Raw genomic sequence first — 20,439 nt, forward strand, 5'->3', positions numbered from 1 at the left:
AAGGGGCAAAGTACAGGTTGTTCCCTAGAGCCTTCAGAGGTAGTACAGCCCTGTCAACACCTCGATTTCAGACTTCTTGATTGTATCCTTGATGGAGACCTTCAGATCTCTGACAGAATAAATTTCTGTTATTTTAAACCATCCAGTTTGTGGTAATTTGTTATAGCAGCCATAGAAAATTAATACATCTGCCATCTTGATTCTGCCATTCAGCCTCTCCAGTGAAGTTTTTATTTCAAATATTATGATTTTCAACTCTAAAATTTCCATTTGATCCTATTTAATAGCTTCTCCTCCTCAGATGAGATTTATCTTTCCATTTAAGAGTGTTCACCTTTACCTCATGGAGCATGGTTATATTAGCCGCTTTAAGACTTTTGATAATTCCATTATCTGGGTTATTTATTGGTTGGCATCATTCTGTTGGTTGTTTTTTTTCTTCCAATTCTTGCCCAAATTTTCCTACTTCTTGGTATGTTGGGTAAATTAGAATTATATAGTGGACATTTCTAGTATTAAGTTGTGAGAATTGGGATCCTTTTAAAATCCTTTGGAGAATTTGCTGTTGTTTTAGTAGGCATCAATCTGATTAGGTTCAAACCAGCTTTTACTTGGTTTTTATGGGCAATAGTTCCAATATCAGTTTCATTTTCTAAACCTTTGCTGTACTCTTTGAGTCAGTTTGCTATATGCACCAGTCAGGATGGTCTGGGCTTGGGTGGTGTTTATTTTGTATTTCAGTTCTCAGTGCTTTTGTCATGCTTCTTTGGAAATTCCATGCATGTCCAACTTGGGGGAGGGGAGTTTAGTACTTAAGTTTGTTCATAACTAGAATTATAGATATAAAAGATTCACAAGCTCGATACTAGTTGAAGTGGTAAGGATAGATTTTATTCAATAAATATTATGATAGGGAAGAGAGTCCATCGTGAACTGAATTCAACTTTGCCAAAACAAAAGGCAGCAGACTTTTAAGAGGTTGGAATGTGCTAAGGGAAAGGCACAGAGCGGTGTTGAAGGGGATTGGTCCATATGGCTAGGGCAGCAGGGTTTGTCATTGGTACTTATCCAGAGGAGAAGTAAACTTCTCTTTATAACAGAGGCAGTGGTGCAAGTTAGAGCAAGGCGCCCACCAAAGTTGGGCCCTTATCTTCCTACAGGGCCTGGGAACAAGAGTGAGAGTTATCTCCTTGAATGTTTGCATTTTAAACTGATGGCTCTTGGGTTCTTGAGAAGACAGTTTTAGGTGGTAGACAATTTATATCTCAAGGGAGCAGAAGAAGTGTTTATAATTGCAAGCTTTCTAAAGTAACTGCTCTAAGAGGGAGTTCAGGGGCCTATCTGTCTATCACCAAGATTTAGCTGGAACAAACAGTAAATTCTGGCAGCATTGAGCTTTCTCAGGCAGGAACTTAAGGGGGCTGGAGGGGTCATCTTAGGGATAGAGCCTTAAGCTATTAGAAACTATCCTAGTGTTTGTTCAAGTCTGTTAGTGTGAGTAATCATTTATGACAAGTCATTTATGCTGAGAGTCTGCAGTTTTTTTTTTTTTTAAAATTTTATTTATTTATTTATTTATGGCTGTGTTGGGTCTTCGTTTCTGTGCGGGGGCTTTCTCTAGTTGTGGCGAGCGGGGGCCACTCTTCATTGCGGTGCGCGGGCCTCTCACTGTCGCGGCCTCTCCCGTTGCGAAGCACAGGCTCCAGACGTGCAGGCTCAGTAATTGTGGCTCACGGGCCTAGTTGCTTCGCGGCATGTGGGATCTTCCCAGACCAGGGCTCGAACCCGTGTCCCCTGCATTGGCAGACAGATTCTCAACCGCTGTGCCACCAGGGAAGCCCAGTCTGCAGTTTTTATAGGTCAGGATTGAGGCCTAGTTAAGAAGAGGGTTCAGAGGAGCCTGGCTAGAGTTTGGTCAAGGAGAGAGTCTTTGTCATAGATTACATTCTTCTGCTCTTTCATGGGAGTTTTCCAATATTCTCCAGCTCCCAGTGACCCCTTGCTTCCTTTGGCCAGAAAAATTGAGTTCTCTTATTAGAGTTTCAGTCTCGCATGTTGTTGCTCAGTTCTGGGCCTGACTGTGCCTGACTTCAGGGTGAAGAGGTTATAGAGAAAGCATAGGTGTCCTCTTGGGGTCTTTTTTTTTTTTTTAATTATTATTTTTTATTTTTTGGCCGCACCACGCGGCATGTGGGATCTTAGTTCCCCATCCAGGGATCAAACCCGCGTCCCCTGCATTGGAAGCCTGGAGTCTTAACCCTTGGACCATCAGGGAAGTCCCCTCTTGGGGTCTTAACGTATATGCTATCTCCACCATTGTGGCAGCAGTGCAGATCTGCACTGAGGCTGGCCTTGGGACAGGGCTGGGAGAGGGGGAAAAGAAGGAAAAAACCTCAGGGACTTAACCCACCCACTCTGGCTTTCAAGAGCCTTTTCCCCTTGTCTTTTGGCCAAATGAACTTCTCTTCCAAATGAGGTTTTTCCTTACTGCACCTTCCGCACAATTTCCCATTCTTCTTGGCTTTGGGTCATAGCTAGGAAATAAAGTGTGTGTGTGGTGGGGTGACCAAAAGGAAATTTATTGTTTGGTCAAATTTCAAAGGAAATTTGTGTATTCAACAGGATATTTATGTATTGGTCTGTTTTCAAGCTGATTTCCCTCTCCAATCTACCTATTGTATACTTTTCAGGGTCCTTAGGTAGCTGATGCTTCGCATTTTTTTTCTGGAGATTTTAGTTGTAATCAGTTGGAGAGAAAGTTTGCAGCAGGCTTACACTCATCATTCCTGGAATTTAAAATACTTAGGCCAGGACTTCCCTGGTGGTGCAGTGGTTAAGAATCCACCTGCCAATGCAGGGGACGCGGGTTTGAGCCTTGGTCTGGGAAGATCCCACATGCCGTGGAGCAACTTAGCCTGTGCGCCACAACTACTGAGCCTGCGCTCTAGAGCCCACGAACCACAACTGCTGAGCCCACGTGCCACAACTACTGAAGCCTGCTTGCCTAGAGCCTGTGCTCCGCAACAAGAGAGGCCACCGCAATGAGGAGCCCACGCACTGCAACTAGGGAAAGCATGCATGCAGCAACGAAGACCCAACGCAGCCAAAAATAAATAAGTAAATAAATAAATTTATAAAAAATAAATAAAAACAAAAGGTGAATGGATAAACAAAAAAAATAAAATACTTAGGCCAATGAGTTTTAATATTTAAAACAGTATGGAAAAGTTCATTGATAAAGTTTTAGATTCCACGTTAGAAACTAGTATTTAAGAAACTCTACTGCTTGTCAAGTTTTGGTGTAGTACCAAAAAAGAATCCACGGTTATCTGAAAATACTCTTAAAATACTCTTCCCCTTTTCCAACCATACATTTGTGTGAGACCAGGTTTTCTTTTCAGCCAAAACGATGTTGTAATACATGAAATGCAGAAACAGATATGTGAATCCACTTGTCTTCTATTAAGTCAGACATTAAAAAGATCTGCAAAAATGTAAAATAATTCTATTCTTTTCATTAATATTTTGTTTCAGAAAATACAATTTTCATAAAAATATGTTGAAATGTATTGGATTAAATGTGATTATATTTAATTGAATTAAAAATATCCTAACATTTTCTCACTTTTAACTCTTAATGTAAATATTGATAGACCCAACATAAACAAAAAAGCTCTTCAGTTTTTAAGTATGTAAAGGGGTTTTGAAACCAAATAGTTTGAGAATTGCTGATTTACTAGGTAATTGGTTTCCATGTATTTATAACTTGTGTATTCCTCTTCTGTTCCTTAAGAGTCAGCAGTAATCAAAAATACATGAACTCTGGGGGGAGTGAAAAGAACATGCATTTGACTCCCAGTTTCAACCACTTGTTTTCCAAGGTTGAAAGGCCATTTAACTTCTTAGTATCTGTGTTATACTTGTAAAGTGAGGACAATACTTTAAATGATTGTTGTGAGGGAAATGCTAGGATATACCTGAATTACAGACATTTAGTAAACGTTCCTTGGTATAGAGTTACATATTTTTAGCAACTCTCAGCCTTTGTGATGGTGTAAAAACCTCTCATCTTAAGCCAGTAGGTGTTCTCCAACTTAGTCTGTTGATCCCTTTCCAATAAGAAAGAGTGGTGTAATTTATGAAGATCCCTAGAACAGTAAATTTCATGTTGTCTGTCTTTAGTGACATGTTTAAATGATTGAGTTCTTTAATTCCAACTTGGTTCTGTTCTTGTGGTAACCAGATCAGAAAGGGCCAGAAGTATGATCAGCGACTGTGTGTAGGTCCAGTTTGGGAATGAGATTGGAAGTGAATTTGAAAAACAAACTGAGATCAGGAAATAAGCCCAGGAGAAAAAGGCAAGCAGGATGTGAGTACTATAAAGTGGGACTGATGTCAAGTCTGAGGTCCATGACGTTCATAGTATCAGAGGAGGGCAGGTAGTCAGTGAGGATCAAAATAGGTAGTTCAGATTTTATAAAGGAAATCCAACACTTGATGTCAGGGAGGAAATGGACACTGGTTGATGAGGCTCCTGGGTTCAGGTGCTAGGTACAAGGACAGAGAGACAAAAGGATAGGAATCCAATTCCTGGAAGAAGAGTGGGGCCAAGAGCATCCCAGTGCAAATATTGTTAGTGTAGTTGGAAACATGGAGCTGAAGCTTTTGTAGGAGAGTATGGAATATTAATTGACAAGCTTTACAGCCAGGCCTCTGGGCTGAATCAAAGTGCAATGGAGTCACTTCATATTTAATTTCTGTGTTTTGAACTAAGCTTTTAGTCTCTAACCAAAAGAGAGCAAGAGAGAAATGGCTATTAAAATAGTGCAAATGTTACTACCCGTAATTCTACTCTGAGCATCTGTTCCAGGGTAAGCATGAGATGGGAAGCATTTACTTTGTTTTCTCAGTTGACCTCAATTGCTGTCACTCTTGTAGTGTTAACATGTTATTTTACTTTGTTACTTGTTTTTAAAGATGCATAGTTTTCCCTACTATCTGAACTCTAAGATTAGCTCTTTTATCTGGTACTTAACTGAAGAAATGGTCATCAAAGGAAAGCTGAATTATAAGTGGGGTTTTTTTTGTTTGTTTTTTGTTTTCATTTTAGATTCCAGTTGTTTAAATTCTGTGTAATTCTACTGTAAAGCAGATTTAGTTCTATGACAACTTACTACTCTTACATTTCTTTTTTTCTCTTGCATGCCCCATGTTTCCTCACCCATACTTTGTGTTCTGGATGCCAGTTCCTATTAGCTAGCTTTCAGTTGGTTTTCTCTTTTTATAGTATATTTAAAAAAATCAAGTAATACGTACCTATTGAAAAATATTCAAACCACACATATCTATGGAGTAGGGAATGAAAGTCTTACCAGTCTAACCACTCACTGAGGCTACCACTGTGCAATTTGATGTGTATCCTCCCTGAACTTTTTAATGCATATACAAGCATATGTAGTAGAATGTTTTCAAAATACAATCATAATAAGCATATTATTTTGAATTTTCATTTTTTGCTTAATATTTCTTGGACATTTTACCATACCAGTATTTATAATTTAGGCACTCTTGGTGTACGTTTCACTCCTGATTTTTCACATAAGCAGTGCTGCAGCAAACATTTTTACATAAATGGCTTTGGGTACTTGAATCATTTTTGCCCATAGTATGTAGATTGCTGGTTCAAAGAAATGTGCATTTACAATTTTGAGCTGTTCTTCAAAAATTTTCTTCTCAAAAAGTACGATAACCAAGTTAAAAAGATAATGATGAATTGGAAAAATTTATACCAAAGACAAAGGGCATATACTCCTACTATACAAAGAGCTTCTAAAAACTGAAAGAAGCCACACCATAGGAAAATGGTCAAAAGATAGGAACAGGTAGTCCACACAGAAAAACAAATACAAATGTCCTTTAAATTTTGGGAAAGGTGCTCAATCTCACTGTAATAGAGAAACACAAATAAAAACTGCTCTGAAGTAGCATTTCTTATCTATCCAATTGGCAAAAATCCAAAAAATTGACAACATAGTTTCTTGGCAAGGCTGTGAGGAAATAATCACTCTAATATATTGTTGAGAATACAAAAAGATAAAGAGCCAATAGGAAATTTGGCAATATTCACAAAATTATGTAAACCTTAAGCTTCATCTCAGAATTCTTCTATGACTCGAACCCAGAGACACAGAAAACAGGAAAACAAAGTGACATGTATATGAGACTGTTCATTGCAGCACTATTTAATACCAGAAGACAGGAAACAACCCATTGTCCGTCAGTAAAGTATAGTTGAGGAAACTGTCATATGTGTATAATGATGAAGTACTATGGTAACATAGGGCAGAAGTGTAGTACAGTATAACAAACAGGGTATTAATGTTGATAGTCAAGATACAGAACATTTCCATTACCACAAGGATCCCTCTTGCTGCCCTTTTATAACCACGCATTTCCTTCCACTCCCAACCCCAGGAAGCCATTAATCTGCTCACCATGTCTATAATTTTGTCATTTCAAGAATGTCAGATAAATGGAATTATATAGTGTGTAAGCTTTGGGGTTGTCTCCCCCCCCCCCAATTCAGCATAATTCCCTGGAGATACATCCAGGTTATTGCATGTATCGATCATTTTTTCCTTTTTATTGCTAGGTAGTATTCCATGGTATGGATATACCACAGTTTGTTTAACCAGTTGCCTGTTGAAGGACATCTGGGTGGTTTACATTTTTTGACTTCACAAAGTTGCTGTAAACATTCATGTAAAAGTTTTTGCATGAATATAAATCTTCATGTCTCTGGGATAAAAGCCCAGGAGTACAACTGCTCCCTTGTATGGTGGTTGCATGTTTAGTTTTACAAGAAACTGCCAAACTGTTTTCCAGGGGTCTGTACCATTTAAAATTCTCATCAGCAAAGTACCAGTGATTCAGTTTCAACATATCCTTGTCAATATTTGTTATTGTTACTCTTGTATTTTAGCCATTCTGATAGGTGTGTAGTGATGTCTCAGTGTGGTTTTAATTTGCATTTTCTCAGTAGCTAATGATGATGAGCATCTTTTCATGTGCATGTTTGCCATCTATACATCTTCTTCAGTTTATGTCTCTTTATGTCTTTTGCTTGTTTTCTAATTGGAGTTATTTTTCTACTGTTGAGTTTTTCCTTTTATGGATCTTACTTTCAGTGTCAAGTTTAAGAACTCTTTGCCTAGCTCTGTAGTCTGAAGATTTTATTCCGTATATTTTTCTAAAAGTTTCAAGTTTTATATTTAAGATTGTCATCCAGTTTGAGTTAGTGTTTGTATAAGGTGTGAGGTTAGGTTAATGTATATTTTTTTGTTTGCCTATTTTGGTGTCCATTAGCTCTTGAAACATTTGTTGAGAAAGCTGTTTTTCCTCCATTGAATTACTTTTTGCACCTTTGTCAAAATTCAGTCTGGCATATTTGTGTGGCTCTATTTCTGGGTTTTCTGTTCTGTTCCATTGATATATGTGTCTATCCCTTTGCAAATACAGTAAGTCTTGGCTTACTGTAGCTACATAGTAAGTATTTCCCTACTTTATTCTAACTTTTAAAAATTGTTTTTCCTATTCTAGTTATTTTGCCTTTCCATAAAAATTATAGAATAATAATTCTATATATACAAAAGTTTTTGCTGGGATTTTAATAAGAATTACATCACCTGTATATCAGTTTGGAAAAAATTGACACCTTTACTGTGTTGAATCTTCCATTCCATAAACACTTTTATTTAGATCTTCTTAGATTTCTTTCATCTGCATTTGTAGTTTTCAACATATAGTCCTCTTGATGTTTTGTTAGATTAGCACTTCTTTCATTTTTTTCCTTTTATTATAAATGGTATTGCTTTTAATTTTGGTGTCCATGTGTTCATTTCTAGTATATAGAAATACAGTTGCTTTTTGCAGGTTGATCTTGTGTCACACAAATTTGGATAGATTTTATTTTCATTTTCACTTCAGTGTAAATGAACTTTCCTTGAGACTGTTTGACCCATGGATTATTTAGAAGTATGTTCCAAATATTTGGAGGTTTTTCTGTTATCTTTCTATTATTGATTTCTAGTTTGATCCTGTTGTAGTCAGAGAATACACTTTATAATTTCAGTTATTTTAAATTTGTTGAGGTTTATTTTATGGCCCAGGATATGGTCTATCTTGGTATTTGTTCAGGGGCACTTGAAAAGCATGTATATTTTGCTGTTGTTCATGGGAATATTATATAAATGTTGGTTAGATCCTGTTGGTTGAATGTGTTACTGATTTCTTTTACATCTTTGCCGATTGTCTGGCTGATGGGTAATAAAAGTCCTGGCTCCTTAGTTGGTCTTTACTTACACCACCAGGCACAGATGTTGGGGTGCCCCATTACAGCCTCTCAAGGGTAGAAAATCTAGGTTTCCTTCTTGGTCTTTGCTGGTATGGGTGGGGCCAGTTTTTCCTGCAGTGTTTGACTGGAGTAGAGTTTTTATCGTCTAAAAGTTTTCTGTATTGCTAAGCTGTCCCTTTTTTGATCCGTTGTCTGGAGAGCACTGGGTTTTGTTGTTTTTGTTGTTTTTTCTGTGCCTGTTGGTGTGTTTAGCTTGCCAATCTTCATCTTCAAGTCTAGAATATACCAGGCAAAAAGAAAACCTAGGGAATTCACCACTATGTTGTTACTTGGGTCCTGAGTTCCCTAGCTGATTTGACTTCTCTTTACCTTTCAGAGTTTTCTTCATATATAATATCCAGGGTTTTTAGTTCTACTTAGCTGGAGAAATAGAGAAAAGTACAACTACTCTGTCTTCCTGGAAGTCAAGGTCGTCTGTCTAATTTACTTTTGTATATAGTGTGAGGTAGGACACTTTTTTCCCAAATAGATAGTTAGTAGTCCTAGTATCAGTTATTGAATAACTCATTCTTCTCCAATGATTTGAAATGTCACCCCTGTTATATATGAAATTCTCATATATTTGCATATTTAAAGACACATAGTAGAAGTTAGCTGACTTGCCTAATTAACTGACTAAACCCCTTTATTTCCATTATGAAACATATAACCTGATACCCTTGACATATTTCTGCTCTCACCAGTTGAGTTGAATCTACTTACCAAGAATTAGAGGTGTTGTATCTTTCAGGTGTGCTTCTTACTATAATCTTGTTATATTATATAAATTAACAAAAATAGTGCTGAAAGAAAATTGCTTTTGTGAAAATGAAGTTGATTGCTTTGGAAAGACTTATCAAAGAAGTCACTTAAAAAAATTACTTGCTTGTGAATTAGGCCTGGGTGAGACCACTGTAAATGTTTAGGGGGAAAATATATACAAAAATTCATTTTGTATTAAGTGGTTTGAAGTACTCCATCTCTTTCAAAAAGACCTAAATTAGAAGAACTCATAGCTAGTATATTAGAGAAAAGGGCTTCTAAAGCCGCCTGTATGTAGGTGTATCTGTTTCTGGACCTTAATCTATATTCTACTCGTCTATTTGATATTCTATACCAATATCATATTCTTTTAAATTGCCTTAATATTTTAGTGCATTTTGATATCTGATAAGGTATGTTTGCCTATAGTGGGAATTTCAGCTGAAAAGAACAAAACCCAACTAAAGCTGTCTTAACGTAATAAAGAAATACATTAGCTCAAGGAACTGGAGGTTTAGGGGGCAGTTTTTAGTACCTATTTTAGCAGCTCTGGCTCTATTTCCCAGAAACTCTCCTTTCACTTGTCAGCTTCATTCTCCAGCTGGTAACAAGGTGGCTGCAGGCCTCACATCTGTCCATGACAAAATACAGAGACAGTCTTTTACTACGTTTCTCAAGAGCCAGTCATCATTACCCTGAAGTTGCTAGCATAGTTTTCCTTGCATCCCATTGGCCTTAAGTGGGTTAATGTGGACAAAACTAGCAAGGGAGAGATTGTCATGACTGGCTTAGATGAGTTCTCAGTCCTGCATGTACATTAGAATCACTTGGATGGCTTTTAAAAATAGTAATGCCTAAGTGACAATCCACACTGATTAGAATCTCTGAAGTAGGGGCCCAAGCTCCTGTATTTTTTTAAAAGCTCTGTAGGTGATTCTAATATGGAGGGAAAGCTTTCATTAACCCAAATACACCTTTGAAGCTAGAGTCATTCCCCCAAGTTGCATGGCTAAAATAATAATAATGAGGTGGCAACTATGAGGATAATTGGGATATTGTTAGGAAAAGAGAAAATGAATGCTGGATATACAACCTACCAACTATTATACCAACTCTTATTGTTTTTGTTTTTTTTAACCAACTCTTATCATTATACTCTTTTTTTTACCAAAATATTTGCCAGTTTTATGTTTTCTTTTCTAGATAAATTTAAAAATCAGTTTGTCAAGTTTCAGAATAAATTCCACTGGGACCTAGAATTAAATTTTATTAAATGTATAGATTAATATGGGGGTGGGGGGACAGGTTCCCACAGGAAGGAATCACAGTTGGTGCCCAAGTATCCCTGACAAAATCTCTCTGCTTTTCAGTGTCTCAAAAAGTCTATCACTTGGGATTTTTTACATCATGCACCAGTTATTATTTAGGCTTGGTTGTAACGTTTTTTTTTTTTTCTTCAATTTGGCCGCGCCTGGTCTTAGTCGTAGCATGCCAGTTTTTTGTTGCGGCATGCGTGATCTTTAGTTGTGGCATGTGAACTTTTAGTTGAGGCATGTGGAATCTAGTTCCCTGACCAGGGATGGAACCTGGGCCGCCTGCATTGGGAGCGCAGAGTCTTAGCCACTGGACCACCAGGGAAGTCCCGGTTGTAAGTTTTAATTTGCAAGTAATTTCAAACAGAAAAATTGCAAGAATACAAATTAATTTTTCTGGTTTCTCCCTGTTCGTCATTTCTTGAATATCACATCATCCTCTTTTTTTTAACATTATTAATTTTGGTGCTGTATATACTTGAGTCATTATTTTAGAAGACTGTGTGGTAGGTTTTGAGATGTTGCAATAACCCCCCAAAAGTATCTACCTTGTAGATGTAAAAGTATTTACCCTTGAATGCTAGGGCTTGTTGAATTCTAGATTAAAATGCATTTCCCTGAGTACATTGAAGAACTTGCTTCATCGTTGAGAAAACAGAATCAGTATTTTGGATATTCAGTATCCAAAATCAGAAGCTGATTTTATTTGCTTGCTAAACTGGGATAGCTATTTATGTAAAATAGTCTCTCTGAAGAAAGCAAAGAGCTATTCTAGGTTCAGGAGTGACTTAGGTTTGTAACATTTCCTTTCTTTGTTCTAAAAGAGTTTGCATAAATTGGAATTATTTATTCTTTGAATTTTAATAGAACTTGCCTGTGAAACCATCTGGCCCTGATGTTTTCATTATGGGAAGATTTCTTAATGACTAATTCAATTTTATTACTTTTGTCATTTTAATTTTTCTATAAATTTGTACATTTTTCTCAGATTTATTGATCAAGTTTTTAATATTGCCATGTCTTTTGAATGTCTGTAGCATCTATAATTATGAGTCCCTTTTTATTCCTGGTAATTTGGTGTGCTTTTTTTCATTTTAAAAAAAATTTATTGAAGTATAGTTGATTTACAATGTGTTAATTTCTACTGTACAGCAAAGTGATTCAATTATACCTATATATATGTTCTTTTTCATATTCTTTTCCATTATGGTTTATCACAGGATATTGAATATAGTTCCCTGTGCTATACAGTAGGACCTTGTTTATCCATGCTATATGTAATAGTTTGCATCTGCTAATCCCAAACTCCAGTCCATCCCTCCCACACCCCCTGCCCTTGGCAACCAAAAGTCTGTTCTCTATGTCTGTGAGTCTGTTTTGTAGATAAGTTCATTTGTGTCATATTTTAATAAGTGATACCATATTGTATTTGTCTTTCTCTTTCTGACTTACTTCACTTACTATGATAATCTCTAGGTCCATCCATGTTGCTGCAAATGGCATTATTTCATTCTTTTTTATGGCTGAGTAGTATTTCGTTGTATATATATACCACATCTTCTTTATCCATTCCTCTGTTGATGGGCATTTAGGTTGTTCCATGTCTTGGCTATTGTAAATAGTGCTGCAATGAACAGTGGGGTACATGTATCTTTTCAAATTATAGTTTTGTCTGGAGATACACCCAGGAGTGGAATTGCAGGATCATATGGCAACTCTATTTTTAGTTTTTTGAGGGACCTCCATACTGGTTTTCATAGTGACTGCACCAGTTTACATCCCCACCAACAGTATAAGAGGGTTTCCTTTTCTCCACACCCTTTCCAGCATTTGTTATTTGTAGACTTTTTAATGATTGCCATTCTGACCAGTGTGAGGTGGTACCTCATTGTAGCTTTGATTTGCATATCTCTAATAGTTAGCAGTGTTGAGCATCTTTTTATGTGCCTGTTGGCCATCTATATGTCTTCTTTGGAGAAATGTCTATTTAGGTCTTCTGCCCATTTTTTGATTGGGTTGTTTGTTTTTTTGTTATTGAGTTGTATGAGCTGGTTGTATATTTTGGAAATTAAGCCTTTGTCGGTCACATCATTTGCAAATATTTTCTCCCAGTCCATAGTTTGTCTTTACGTTTTGTTTGTGGTTTCCTTTGCTGTACAAAAGCTTTTAAGTTTGCTTAGGTCCTATTTGTTTATATTTACTTTTATTTCTGTTGCCTTGGTACGATTTATGTCAGAGAATGTCTTGCGTATATTCTCTTCTAAGAGTTTTATGGTGTCATGTCTTATATTTAAGTCTTTAAGCCATTTTAAGTTTATTTTTGTGTATGGTGTGAGGGTGTGTTCTAACTTCATTGATTTACACATGGCTGTCCAGCTTTCCCAACACCACTTGCTGAAGAGACTGTCTTTTCTCCATTGTATTTTTTTGCCTCTTTTGTTGAAGATTAATTGACCATAGGTGTGGGGGTTTATTTCTGGGCTCTCTTTTCCTTTTTTCATTGATTAGTCTTGCCAGACTGTCCATTTTTTTGTCATGACAAAGAACTACCTTTTGTTTTGTTGAGCCTTTCTTCTATATCTATATTCATTAAATTCTGCTTTTATTTGTATTATTTCTTTTTATCTACTTGTTTTTATGTTCTTCTTTTCTAACTGAAGACAGATGATCAGTTCATTAATTTATTTTTAACTTTTCTTATTTTTCTGATATAACTATTTACAACTACGAATCTCCTTTTTATATACTCCTTTTGCTGCATCCCACAAAGTTAGCTGTATAGTCTTTAATTTTACTTTTAAGTATTTTCCAAATTATATTATGATTTCTTCTTTGACTCATGAGTTTTTAGAAGTTTCTAAATATTAATATATAACGTTTTTGAAAAGCTGTCTTTTTATTATCATTGTCAGAGAATATGGTTGTAGGGTGCCAAGTACATGAAAAATGTACAGACTTTTTTATGGCCTAGCATTTGATCGATTTTTGTATATGTTCTGTTTATATTCTCCTGTTTGGAAGTTATATTTGTATATGTTTATTACATCAAACTTAGCGGTTGTGATGTCAGTTCTTCTTTAGCCTTACTATTTTTTTGTCTCCTTAATTTATTACTGAGGTAAACATGTTAAAAGTTGTCCTCTATGACAATGGATTTGTCAGTTTTTCCTTGTGGTTCTATTTTGGAGCTATATTAATAGGTACATATAAGTTTAGCTGTTATATATATTGAATGAAACCTTTTATCATGATGTAGTTAATTTCCTTATCACTAGTAATAGTTTTGCCTTAAAGTTATTAATATAGCTATACCAGTTTTGTATTGATTAGTATATGCCTGGTATTTTAATTTTTTTCATATTTTTATTTTCAATCATTCAGTGCTCTTTGGTTCTTAGGTGTGTTTTTTTGAAAAGCATGTAGACTACTACTAGTTAAACCTTATGTAAAATATTTTCTGTGTGGTTACAGTGCAGAAGCTGCTGAAAAATGGCAGAAGAAGTGGTGGTAGTAGCCAAATTTGATTATGTGGCCCAACAAGAACAAGAGCTGGACATCAAGAAGAATGAGAGATTGTGGCTTCTGGATGATTCTAAGTCCTGGTGGCGAGTTCGAAATTCCATGAATAAAACGGGTTTTGTGCCTTCTAACTACGTGGAAAGGAAAAACAGTGCTCGGAAAGCATCGATTGTAAAAAACCTAAAGGATACGTTAGGTAAGTTATTTTTGTATTAAAACAAGAATGACAATACTTTGTTTTAAATGAATGCTAGAGCTTGGTTCTTTGTCCTGAATTTTGGCAGCAGTGAGCAGAATTGACTAGAACGTCCCAGGGCTGGGATTTCAGCTAGGCAAGGTAAATTTGGCTCATAGCAGGGGTATTCAAGTCAGGTGTGTTCAAGGAGACCAGTGAAGGTCAGTTTCTGTAAATCTAGCTGGTGGATCTGGCCAGAGTTCAAGAGTCAAGCCAGAGTGATGCTGACCGTGGAACTTAACTCTGATCTTCTATCAGGGGCTCCTTGAACCATGAGTGCCTGTTGGAGTTTAGACAGATTCTACATCTAATTGAGATAGGGATAAAATGAGTGAGATGCAGAATATCCTCCTTGTCATCAAGGCAACTTATTTTACAGGATACATTGCTTCATTTTACATCTATAATGGCTTATAGTTTGAACTGTGCTTTTAAAAACAAACCATCATTTTATTCTTATATTTGATAAAAGAGTTATAAATTGTGCATTACTGTATATTAGCATCTACAAAGCTTCTCTCTTATTTTGTTTCTCTTTTTTCCTCTTCTTTCTTCCCCTAACTGTAAAGTTAGTTTGTTTTTACTGGCCTTCCGTTAGGGCCAGAGATAGGGGAACCTACTTCACATTGGGCTTGGCCAAGCTGTGATAGGAAGGAAATACGTGCAAATGAGGCCTACTCTGTCTCTCTCTCTCTCTCTCTTAATTCTCCTTGGCTGACAGGAAGGAATTGGGAGGGACAGAATTTCCCTCATATTCAGGCAAGCATGCTGTTACTTAATAGTTTTTGGTATATATGTAGGAGAAAAAGTAAAATTTCTCCTTGAAAAAAGATAGTTTGAGAGTAATGTGGCATGATTGATGAATATGGAATATTATTGACTAACTGCTTTATATTAGTTTTTATTTCTTATTCAGCATTATTGTTATTCTATTGTTATTCTTTTCTAAAGGTCATTCAATAAATGGAGTTACTAATCTGAATTTTCACCATGATACTTAACTGCTTTAACTAGGTTTACTTTTTTTTGAGATTTTAAGGTTTTGCAAATAAGGCCATTATTATTAGTTTTTAATAGTAGTTTTTGAATAGAAGACAATTCACATATGAATGGAAGACAGTTGGAAAGAGATTGTCCTTGAATAGCTGAAGAGACCAAAGTTAGAACCAGGAATACTTGTGATTTTGTGAATACTGGACATTTATTTAAAGCATGTTGATTAGGTGTATTAGGGAAAATTAAGGTAACTTCTATCAAGAAGGTATGCCTCATAGTGATGAAGGCACAGAAAGGACTAGGGCCACACCTAGATAAACTTTTATGTTCCTTTTTAAAAGGATAGTGGTATCCTGAGAAGTATAGCAGATGTGACAGTAATTACCAAAAGATAGTGAAAAAACTAATATAGAGCAAAGAGGAAAAACACCCCAGTTTTAGATGTGACTGCATATGAATTTTAAAAGCCTTATTAGATACAGTTTTTATTATTAATACTCCTGGGAAACATTCCATACTATTTTCTGATATTATTGAGACAGTTTTAGCAAGACTATATCTATTTAAGTTCTAGGCTATTGCTGTTAACTTTATTAGTATATTACAGTTATTGCTGTCTATTCCAGAGGACTAGTGATCTATAGTTAGCCTGTATAATGATGTAAGTCCAGCTTTTGCATCCGACAGCCTTCTTTCCTTTCTCAGAATTTCTGAATCCCTTTTTGGTAACTTAAATGTCCCATATAACTAATGGATTTTTTTCACAAATGATTGATTGTGCTGATGGAGACATTGTTTGAAGGTTAAGAAAGAAAAGGAGAAAACAAAGGAAATAATGAATACATGAATATATTTTCAACTGTTGAAAAAAAAATACACGCTTTAAAGCTTCTTCCAAAATAAATATGAATAGTAAGGTCATATTTGTGGCCATCACGATATACTCGTTTTATAGGTTCTGTTAGAGTTCAGGGGAAAAATGTTTTGGGAAGAGAGAAGCCTCAGGAAACCTTTCTATTGCCTGGGTGTAGGCCAAGTCACATGGATTGGGTGTGGGGAGTTTCAGTGTTGCAGAACCAGAAAGTTCACCGAGAATTATCCTGAGCTGTGTTAACAAACTGACGAAGAGAACAGGGGATTTTTTTTCAGAATGGATTGGTTAAAGGTCTTTAAAGATTTTTTCAGTAAGTTAATCTGTTTATTAAATCTGTAGTTTTCTTGTAGTTTTTGAAATAGAGTTTTCACTTTGTGAATTTAAAGGAAAACTATGGAGAGAACATGGTGGGTTTATATAGGCTGGTGCTTTATATTGTTTATGAAACATAAGCTAAGTGGTGATACATCAAATATTAATAGCTTTGACTTGATAAGTAATTAAAAATTTTTTAATATCAATGTTTAACAAACAGGAAAAGGATATAAATTATTTGAGTGTGATGCAGTTAGTTCTTTGAACTTAGCATAGACATTTGAAGTGAATTAAATCAATTGTAAACGTATTAAAAACAGGAGGAGAAAAAGGCTTTAAGTGAGCAAGTTCCTTCATCCTCAACATTTGAAGTAACATGATATTGTTCTGGTGCTTTTTACTTAGATTTCAGAGGACCGATGTAGAAGATAATGTTTAATAAAAGCATCAGTAAAGAGAATGTTTTGACTTAATGTTGGATTGCTATTGCTATAGCTATTGCTATTGCTATAGCTATTGCAATTGCTATAGCAATTGCTAGAAAATTGCTGTTTTGGTTAATGTGAGACTTGATATTTTGAAATGAATTGTGAGAGCAGCTGCACACAAAGAATATGAAAACATTGACAGAAAATAGTGAATTCTTAGATTGTTTTTGAGTTCAGGTCATAAAGTAATTCTAATACTAACAAGAACCTCATCTGTGTATCTGCTGATAGCCTTTTTATACTCTTTATGATAGTGAACTTGATTTGGTCTCTTTGAACAGTTGCTCGGTGGTTCTAGGAAAATGAACAGAGGGATTGTTGTAGAAGTCTCTTATGTGTAAGGAGTCTAAGGAAACAAAGAGTAACCTGTCAAAAGATTTCGGGGCAAAGGGCAAAATGGAAAGGGAGTATAAAAGCACTTTGTTGAAAAAAAAGTTGTAATTGTAATATTAAGACTCATTCATTTCTTTAACTCTGGTGGCCAAGTAAATCCTTTTAGAATATATCTCTTTTGTTTACTTTTTGGGGAGTTGTTAAAATTTTAGATCCATTTTTGGGGGTTAGTTTTCCTTTTAAAGAGCTTACTTATTCATTCATTGGTTGATCAACATTTTTATTGAGAGCCTACCCACTGCAAGCCACACAAAAATTATAGAATGAAAAACTAACACTAACTGTCACAGAACTTACATTCTGGTGAGGAGGCAGGTGGTGGTTGTTATTTATTATTAATATTTCATATCTGAGTTTGATATCTAAGTGATGTTGACCATAAATCAACTAGAAGTGGTATAAAAAGAATATACTGTATCATTGATACAGTGATTTAATATATACCATCAATACAGTATAAAATTATCTTACTCTCTATAGAGTCTTAGAAAGTTGATAGTTATTCTTAAATACATGTGTAGACTGAGAGTCAGGATTTGAGATTTATAACCAAAATATTCCTTTCCTCACTGCCTGCAGTAAGCCAAAATTTATATTTATTTAGCTTTGTAGCTGTTCACCCACCTTTTCCCTGAATAGACTTGAAAAGTAAGAGGAAACAATATATGTGCTCCTTGTGTGGTAGCCAGAATACCCTTGAGAACAAAAAGGGCACATTGTTTTAGATAAAGCAGAGAATAATAAAAAGCAGTAATTTATCTTACTTCATATAAATCAAATGAACAGATAAAAATATAAAAAAATTAAATAAAAACCTGTACTGGAAAGAACATCATTTATATGTATTTAGAATTCCTTTGTTCTGCTCCCAGATATATCACTTATTGGCCATGTGGCCAAGGGTATATAACTTTCCTGATTTCCTGTTCCTTATTTGTAAAGGAGAGAGTTGGGCAAGTTCAGATGATCCTGGAAAGTCCCTTCTGACTCTGAAAGTCTTTAGTCCTGGTAAACAACTGATCAGTCTTACATGTGGTATAGAAATCAGGGTAAAGTCCATAAGGGAGAAACTGGTTTTGAAGAAGGAGGAACATAACAGAATTATAGTTCCCTAAAGAATTAGCAAGAATCAGTAATACTTCCTTAGGCCTCGTTCTATTGAACACTTATTTACTCTGTGATTTAGATGGAAGGGAAATGACATGCTTAAGGTAAAGACCTAATGATGGAAGTATAACTAGTACATTGAGTTCAGAAATTTATTTGAAAGCTAAAAACTGAGAAATAAACAAGATGAATAGAAACAGACATTAATGTAAAATTCTACATTAAGTTTTTAAAAGGAATTGGAAAAAGTTGCTGAGAATCTGTCCTGGCTGCAATTTACATGAGTGCAAGACTTAGTAGGAGCTGCTGTGATAATGTAGGTGCTAAAAAAAAATCTCAACACACTGTGTGATGGCATTGATTCAAATCTACGAGGCACTCAGGTGAAGGGATGCAGTAGTTCCCTTGTGTGTGTGCTGGCCAAATAAAACATGACATCGTCTATTCACTTTGGATAAATATACTTTAACAGTGATATTGAGAAACTCAGATGCTTCCAAATACTAGCATGAAGTATATAAAAGAATTTGGAAACCAGGTTACATAAAGAATAGTTATGGGTACAAAGATTTGCCTTAGGGAGAGGACAACTATTGTGTGAAGATGGAATATTTACAGTGCTTAACCAGATTCTTAAAAACTTTTGAGGAGTTAATAGTACATTGTTTTGGTCAAGAAACAGTGCTATAGGAAGAAAGAAGCAAGACTAGTGGCTTGTAGTGAGGGGAAGATTGAAAGCTATACTAATGCTTTTGTTTTTTTTAAACTAAGCTAATGATAAAAGTGACTGCCTCAGAGTTATGCACATCCTCAGTGCATATACCTGAGTGTTTCCGTCCCAACTCTGAAAAAGTAAATGCCAGAAGCACTAGGAGGTAGGAAAGTAATAACCACCATTGATTGAGTGCCTGCTAGGTGCTATGCACTGTGCTGAGTGCTTTACATATAAACTTTAAAAAATTCTTTACAAAAATTTTCTGAGATAGGTACTTACTGCACACCACCATTTCACAAACAAGGACACTGGAGTTTAAAGAAGATTAAATAACTTGACCAAGATCAGATTAACCAGTAAGTAAATAGCACTAAAGTGTAAACTTAGGGTCTCTTTTGTTAAGAGTTTCCCTAGTGCACACATTATGACTATAGAGTAGGGAAAAGATTAGAGTCAGATAAGTAATGGATTGAAAAGATTTGATGCAAAAGGGACTGATTAAAATTAGGATTGTGGTGAACTAACTGTGAAGCTGGGAAAAATTTAGAAAAGATAATACATTGATCTGAGGGAGCCTGCTTGTTGTGGAATGATCTAATTGTTGCTGATGATAACATACTTGAGAAATTAAGAGATACTGATACTTTACATTTATATAATTTTGTAAAGTACTTTTGCATCTACTCTCTCATTGATAGCATGAGATTGGAAGGACTATTTTTAAGCAGTGGAAACAAAGGGCAATAAACAGGCCCTTCTGGAAGATTTGTAAGCAGGGGAAGATTATGATTGATTATGCATGCATTTGTCAGTCATTCACAAGATAAACAGGACTTTGTGTTGCACAGAAAACAAATATTCCAAGCTTATATTCTTTCTCTGAACTATTTCTGGCCTCTAAGATTAAAATAGGTTGTTTTGGTGTTTTCCCACTTAGGGCTTTAATTGTTGGGTCTGTCCAAAGATTCTTCACAGTTTTTTTGGACAAGGTTGATTAGTCTTAGACATTATATTTTTCAGAATCAAAAGAAAAATATTTTAGAACTAGCCTTTATTTTCAGGTTTAGAATTTTATATTTGCTTATATCAGTATTCAGTTTAATCAGTTTAATAAACACATTGATCATCTGCTGTATATACAGTTCTACATAGTATAGGAAATGCAAAAGATCAGTGAGACATTAAAAATGCTCCTCTCTGGAAGCTTATGCTCTAGTAGATGGGCTTAAAAGACAAACACAGGAAATGCTAGTATACAAGTGCCTCAGAAGTACAAGGTACTGGGGTACTTAAAAAAGGAGAGCTTACATATCATTGAGGGTGACGATGG

The 20,439-nt window shown here is 35.5% G+C and overlaps 1 protein-coding gene across 2 annotated transcripts in view; it reads left to right on the plus strand.

Annotated features, from left to right (window-relative positions):
• The window catches only part of NCK1 (NCK adaptor protein 1), an 89,073-nt gene that overhangs the window by 48,976 nt on the left and 19,658 nt on the right, over nucleotides 1-20,439 (plus strand). For both annotated transcript variants that reach the window (XM_036850141.1, XM_036850142.1), the window contains exon 2: nucleotides 13,939-14,182. In XM_036850141.1, coding sequence (XP_036706036.1) covers nucleotides 13,957-14,182 — 226 coding nt within the window. In that variant the 5' untranslated portion in view covers nucleotides 13,939-13,956. The remainder of the gene's footprint in view (nucleotides 1-13,938; nucleotides 14,183-20,439) is intronic.

Source organism: Balaenoptera musculus, chromosome 4, assembly GCF_009873245.2.
Source record: "Balaenoptera musculus isolate JJ_BM4_2016_0621 chromosome 4, mBalMus1.pri.v3, whole genome shotgun sequence".
Taxonomy (NCBI): Eukaryota; Metazoa; Chordata; class Mammalia; order Artiodactyla; family Balaenopteridae; genus Balaenoptera; species Balaenoptera musculus.